Source organism: Sphaeroforma arctica (assembly GCF_001186125.1).
Source record: "Sphaeroforma arctica JP610 unplaced genomic scaffold supercont1.1959, whole genome shotgun sequence".
Classification (NCBI taxonomy): domain Eukaryota; class Ichthyosporea; order Ichthyophonida; genus Sphaeroforma; species Sphaeroforma arctica.
In genome coordinates, this window is record NW_014038599.1 from 1,108 (window position 1) to 8,643 (window position 7,536).

General features: G+C 43.7%; 1 protein-coding gene across 1 annotated transcript; it reads right to left on the reverse strand.

Moving 5' to 3' along the window:
• Positions 1–31: 31 nt before the first annotated feature.
• SARC_11930 (hypothetical protein) lies at positions 32–7,309 on the reverse strand (the record flags this gene model as incomplete). Its single annotated transcript, XM_014293975.1, has 12 exons — positions 7,137–7,309; positions 6,480–6,571; positions 5,541–5,617; positions 5,156–5,329; positions 4,708–4,787; positions 4,144–4,223; positions 3,258–3,373; positions 2,786–2,949; positions 2,316–2,512; positions 1,753–1,863; positions 986–1,205; positions 32–162 (listed from the first exon to the last, which is right to left on the reverse strand). Exons 1-12 carry the CDS (start codon positions 7,249–7,251, stop codon positions 32–34), a joined length of 1,557 nt encoding a protein of 518 aa, XP_014149450.1. The 5' UTR covers positions 7,252–7,309.
• Positions 7,310–7,536: the final 227 nt, after the last annotated feature.

The following is a 7,536-nucleotide window of genomic DNA, read 5'->3' on the forward strand; positions in this document are numbered from 1 at the left end:
CCATATCAATGTATCACATACGTAAGCCATTTCAATGTATCACATACGTAATCCATGTCGCCATACCTATTTTGATGTACTTGGGAATGTGTTCGTCGACGACCAGGCCAGTGCACCGGTCCAATATTTTCAGGCCCATTGTGTCCTTCGCCAGCTTCTCACCTGTAACGTAAACGTAAACGAGAACGAAAGTGTGAGCATATACGTAAAAGCACACCGGTGTCTGTGTACAGAGATGTACTGCCCGTTGGCATATCATGCATGTCATATTATTCCACTCAAATTTGTAGTCGAGTGACTGACTGGTAGTTATGCGAGTGAGCGTATGGATTCACTAGGTTGTAGTACAATGGCAGTGTGTGTGTTGGTGCCTCGGGAATATATAGTCAGTTGTCTCAGACGTATCAGTCATCTCTTCATCATCACCATCGCTTATACTTGCCAGTCTCCCCTTCACCATCACGTCTACTGGTACAATGATATACTATGCAGTTATCAAGGGATCAGGCTCTCCTTCACCATCACTTCTACTGGTACAATGATATACTATGCAGTTTTCAAGGTATCAGGCTTTCCTTCACCATTACTTCTACTGGTACAATTTTATACTATGCAGTTATCATGGGATCAGGCTCTCCTTCACCATCACTTGTACTGGTACAAATATATACTATGCAGTTATCAAGGGATCAGGCTCTCCTTCACCATCACTTGTACTGGTACAATGATATTCTGTGCAGTTATCAAGGGATCAGGCTCTTCTTTTTCGATCGTGAAGAAATCAAGTGGGCTGCTTACCATCTTGCAAACCGTTCACTGGGAAAGCTAAGAATCAAATTATGCGAAAGATAAGAATAATCTAGTAGGGTTTCAGTAAGACTAATCTAGGAGGGTTATAGTAAGATTAATCGAGGAGGGATATGGTAAGATTAATCTGATACACTGTCATGATTGGTCATTAACCCAAACCCAATGGCCCACTTACAGTCGCGTATAGTAAGCACTGAGGCCCCGACTGTGCTGGTCTTATCACTTGTACCGGCCGTCTCGTAAACGTCTTCGATAAGCGTTACCAGATCCGTTGGCCTGGTGGACAGGTATGACAACAGGCTGTACGACATGGGGTGGGTGTGAAACTCCGGCGACTGCAGATACTGCAGCAGGTCGTCTTCTTCGATGGGGCCTTTGTCTGATCCGCAAAGTTTCTGAAGTGATAGGGGATGTGGGATGTGCTAGGGTTTATGGTTTGGGTTACGCGCTTTTTTGGAAGGGGAATACATACTAGTGCGATGGCGTGTATGGTGCTAATACTATGAGTGACGCAGGTTATGAGTATAAGTGCCACTCGGAAGGGACTGAACACTGTCAACAACTTACAATGACGGATAGATGTACCAGAAACTCATAAGGACTAGGACAATCATCGTATTAAACCATATATGGCAAAAAGAGGCCCTATATACCGGTACGTATGAATAAGTACACTCATAAGAACTAGGACAAGCATTGTATATAACCATCGTACATAGAACAATATGGCCTAAAGAGGCCCTATTTACCTGCACGTATGAATAAGTACGGGCAGTAACCAGTGGGACTATTGCGGTGCAAGGCATCTGCGCGGCTGTCGTTTGGTTCTCAACCAACCACGTGTACAAAGCCCTATTTCAAACCATAAACCCAAAAACCTCAACGACATGTGCATAGCTCTAACTGAAACTCTAAACTCTTAACCCTAACCATCAACCATACCGTAGACAGGACATCCAGCTGGTCAGGCGTCAGGTCACAGATGTTGGTGATGGCCTCTAGCACACTCTTAGACTCAGCGCTGCTGAGCTTTCCGTCATTATCCTCATCAAACTGCAATGCCAAATAGAATGGTGTCATGAGAGGTGTGGCAACACCCTTTACCCTAAAACCCAAAAACCCTAAAGAAGAGACAGTGTGCTCGGAACAGAACGTAGGAACCATCTAAGTTTAAAGGCTGTAAGTATTGCCGCTGTAATGTGCAGGTATGCTGTCTAATCACCTGACGAGCAGTAGCCGTGCGAACAGGTCCTCTACCACTACACTCTCAGCCATCCTCCTGTCAACCGCACACTCCTAACCGTTGTCACCAGACCAACACTACTGTACCTAGGTCAGGTACTTGTCTGCTATACGCCACACAAGCAACTACCAACCATACCACTCACCTCATCACCACACAAGCAACCATCAACCATACCACTCACCTCATCACCACACAAGCAACCACCATCCATACCACTCACCTCATCACCACACAAGCAACCACCAACCATACTACTCACCTCATCCAGCATGCGTCGGTAGAACCAGTGCTCGACCTCGTCTTTGGCACAGAACTTCACTCTGACGGCCAATGAACCCACTAGCGCACCACGCTTGCCGTGGCTGCGCAGGTCAACGGCCTTGTCCATAAAGTCGTCCGTGAAGGAGGGGTCGGGTGTTGTGAAGGTCATTTGGTCCTGGGTGCCACTGATGCTTTCTGTATCGGTTGTAACATGGTAATTGAGAAGATTGCGAGGGGTTGGGGTGTGGTTACAGATCGAGCTAATAGGTTTATTAAACCTTTAAACCCTAGAACAGTGAGTAGGTATATAGGGTTTAGGGGTTTGCACAGAAAGCTAGGCTATTAGCCGTAGCAGCGCAGCCAATCACCCTCTTAGGGATTTTATCACGAGTTAGACTTTCAAAAGTCTTCACCAAACAGCACATAGAGCCGCTCCAAAGCCGCTCCAAAGCAACACCCATGACTCACCTCGTCCGAGAGGCAGGGTGGCCACAGTCAGTGGTTTGCTCTTACGTATGCGCAGGCCTTTATGCTTGTGGCGTGCTTTGTCTTTGTCTTCGCTCAGTCCCTCTGTACTGGCTGATCCCCAGTCGCAGCTGTAGTCTGTTGCCTCATCCGAGTCACTGATTGTACTACGTGTAGAAAAGGGTTTAGGGTTTTAGGGTTTACAAAGCGTGTGTCTGTGCCAGTGCAATAGTCTACCCCTCACTGGTTCTCCGACACTACCAGATACCCATACCCAAACTGTATATACACTATATACATACTATATATATATACTATATACTATATACTATATACATACTATACATACATATCTATATATATATATATATATAGGTGCATCTAGAAAATATTTGCGATTAGATATTGCAGTCTTATAGCATCGTCGCAGCAGTGCGTTTGTTGTAGCAGTGTAGCAGTGTCTCATGATACTCACAGGTACTCGTCTGCGCTGCCCTCGTCCTCCAGATGCTCCATTGACGAGTTCAGGAAATCCGTATCCATCTCCATCATCTCCATGCTAGTGCCCTTCTTAGCACCAGGCTTCTCTGTCTATAGTGTTGTATGCATTGTATTGATTCGACTGCCAGAAGTATACCACTAAGCACATGGTTGGGTTTCAGGGTTTAAAACCTTTTCGTTCTAATTTAAAACCATCACGTAGCACTGCACCGATTGACCTGCCGCACTGGGCACTTGTCATCGTGCGTTAAAATCTCAAGAACATGCCACAGAACCTGTACTACTCAAACCAACAGTACTAACCCTAAAACCCTACTACTTAAAGGCCCTAAAAACCCTAAAACCCAACAGTACCACCGGGAATATAACACCGAATTCGGTTTAGATCGCATACAATAACTTCTTCGGTTTAGATCACATACAATAACTTCGTATCTGAGTCGAATGCTTAAGTCGAATCTCACGAACATATTTCTTTAGGGTTTAGGGTTTAGGTAACATCATTGCGGTAGGGATACGAGACAGGCTACGCAAAGGTAGGTCAAGGCAATTGGTCCTAAAATAAACATATTATTATATTAATAATATTACCTACGAAACAACATTATTAATAATATTACCTACACAACAACACTATTAAAAATATTACTTACAAAACAACATTTGCATTTACTAGTAAGCTGTCATGCGCATGAGTACACGAACAGACTAGAGCAAAATCGGAAACGCCCTAAAACTACCGGGACTCCGTATAAATGAACAGGGTAAAGTAATACAGAAGAATGCCAACGACAAGTATTGCAGACCATGTACACACATATACAAAAATCAAACAGCACTGCATCGCAAACGGTAGTTACCTCGCCTACGTTCATGAGGTCGTCCACTGAGTTGAAGTTCAAAGTGTCAAAACTCGCAGAGTCTTTGACATTCAGTTCATCTGATGAAGAGAGAAGTTACATAATCAGATAGCCTACAGCTTAGTGGGATATCATCTGCCCCACAACTCGAGACAAGTACAATCATATCCACAAGCGAGTGCAATATATCCGCATGGCACGCCGGGTTAAGCGTGCTATGAGAACTGCACGCTGAATTTAGCGTGTCATGAGAACAACAGAACAGAGCGTGCAATCAGATTACGTGCGATCTGTGCGATCGATTTTTTTCTGGCGCTACTCAACGCGCGGGATTTTGAAATATAAAGTTGAAGGCCGCAATACTGCTTTGTTACGTGAGTTATACATTTATAACATTAAAATAGAGTTTAAGGGTTTTTAAACCCCTTAAACCCCAAAACTCCATATATTTATACACTTTACACTACACTAAAATCAAAACCATAAACCTAACATCTATAGAAGTCCTATATATACATCCTTAGACGCACTCGATTAATCTGCACCAATGCAACAGGGACGTACCTTCTGAATGCAACGTATCAATGTCATCGTGGCTACGCGCTGTCTTCATCCGAGGTGTTGATGACCCTATGCTATACTTCCTGTACATGTCAATAGACTGAATAACATCAGAAAGCTATAGCACCCTATACTATACTTCCTGTATATGTCAATAGACTGAATAACATTTAAAGCTATAACACCCTATACTATAGTTCCTGTATGTTTAGAGATTAATGCGAAATTAATAATAATAATAAATGAGAAATATATGTGAAATTAATGTGCAATTGATGTGAAGATTAAATGGAAGGACCCGGTCGTAAGCGTAGAGTAGGACGGTAGACACAACGTAGGTGTACATAGCAACCCTGTCACATACACCTCAATCCTTAGAACATATCCCAAACACCCACGCCCAATAGTCCGAATAATCCGTGCGCCTATCCATCACATCGCATTGACATACCGTGTGGAGTTGTGGAGAGATGTCAGGTCGTCAAAGCTCTGCTTGAGCATCGCCGTGTGGTCGCGGTCTCTCATGACATCGTATTCCTCTCGCAGATCCACCACAAAGTCATACTCTCCGCCTCTGTCGCAGATGTCACTCATGGAGATGTAGCCACGCCCCACAAGAGCACTCCTGCAGAGGTCAGGCAATGCGTTAGCGTGCGGAGGAAGCAGAGGACCACATACGTGACTTCGGATACAGGCGTACCAGTACACGCATACAGATAACTACGATTCTGAGTATAGGGTGATAGAGTGCTGGTTATATACCCTCAGACAAATGAATACTGATAACTATGATTCTGAGTATAGGGTGATAGAGTGCTGGTGTCACACATACATACTTTCTGCCGACCATGTTATAGACACTCAGCCGAATGATGTAGTTCTCCTCGCCGTCCTTGACCCAGAATCGACATTCCTGCATTTGCATTTGGGATAGTTGTAGGGGTTTAGGGTTTTGGGGGTTTATAATAACCCATTTCAGCGTTGCATTTGAGGTAGTTTTAGGGTTTTAGGGTGTTAAACCATTCTTGCATTTGAATTTGGATTTGGATTTGAATTAGTCAGTCGGTGGAATGGTAGGCTGTGAGTGTTCCCCAGGTTAACTTAATTGTATGTCTTCATAGTATGATTGTAGGGTTGTAGGGTTTTAGGGTTTTGCGTATGCCATTCTTTGGGTCATTGAGCTATGAAAGCACACAAGCCATGCGCAAGTACACCACACTCAACAAGCGCAGAACAAGACAGTGGTACAGAAAAGATGAGTATTGAAAGTGATGTAATTGAAAGTGATGTACTTGTCAACGGGTTGATAGGGGGGGTCGTGTACACTGCATGTGGCTACTATGGCAACTAAACTGGACTTTGTTGCTATGGCAACTTGTGACTTAGTTGTACCCTCCACCACTAAAATTTCATCAGAAGCTATACCCACAGTTTGCAGACAGTTCTAATTACACTCAAAGTCCATCCAAGAGGTCCTCGCATTCTCCTACTACACAAGTCTCTGTACATGGCTGTATTAAATATGACTAACGACTAATGTAATCTGAGAAACACATTGAGTTTAAATTGAAATATAGATATACATATTTTATAACATAGTAGTTAAAGATATAGATGTTAATATATAAATATAAGATATAAATATAGATATAAGTTTTTCGCTAATTACTTTTTAGCGCACGTATACCTGGGAACAAGCAACATGCTACCCATCTTAAACTACACATGATACCTACCCAATTACTACCTACCTTATTACTAGACATGCTACCTACCTTGTTGAAAGCGGGACTGCGACCCTTGTGACTCTTGGTGCGGTATGCAGTGAGTCCGTACTCAATCACCACCCGCGGCTGCACTGTCTTGCCTACAAAACACCATTACGATTCGAATGAATTAATGGGCTTACTGCTAACTGTTGTTGTCCACCCAATGACTGTGACAGTACATAGCTGTGTTGCCGTATTACGAACAAATGTGAGCGCAAAAGGATATACAGTTCGACTAAGCGTCTTTGCTTTCAACCGTACTGTACCAGGTTTTAGAATTAGGCTAAACCTTAACCCTAAACTCTAACCCTAAAACAGTTTTGTGGATTAGACCTACTGCCTATACGTACCACAGTATGCATTGAGAGAAACGGGTACAGGTGAAGCTACTCTACGGGTTGAGGGTTTTAGGGTTTAGAGTTTAGGGTTTGGTTCCTTTGTTGGTGCCTAGTGTGGCTTGGGTTGTAGGGTTTGGTACCTTTGTTGATGCCTAGTGTGGCTTGGGGTGTAGGGTTTTAGAGTTTAAGGTACAGGGTTTAGTACCTTTGTTGATGCCTAGTGTGGTTTAGGTTTTAGGGTTTAGGTTTAGGGTTTAGTACCTTTGTTGATGCCTAGTGTGGCTTAGGTTTTAGGGTTTAGGGTTTAGCGTTTAGGGTTTAGTACCTTTGTTGATGCCTAGTGTGGCCCATTTCATCCACTGTGCGCCTGTGGGTTTGATGTCCTTTGCTCTGACCAATCGTATTGTGCACAGCCCTACCGCTTGCGCGTACATCATCATGTTGCGGCTTTGGGGCGACAGAGTGCTCGAGCGACACACCACTTGTACTTGTAGCTGAAGAGGCGCACACACAAGCAGTAGGGATTATGGTTTAGGGTTTTAGGGTTTAGAATAACCCATAATCATACAGTAGGGCTAGTTTGCATTCGGTCAGTGATTCAGGTGCCAGTATGGCAGCCACGCAGGGTACAAAGAGTGAGGGGTCCTTTTAGTCAATAAAGGTGAACTGTTGGGCGTAACTTGTGTACACCTTATAGTATCAGTCTGAGTGCGTAATTCAATTAT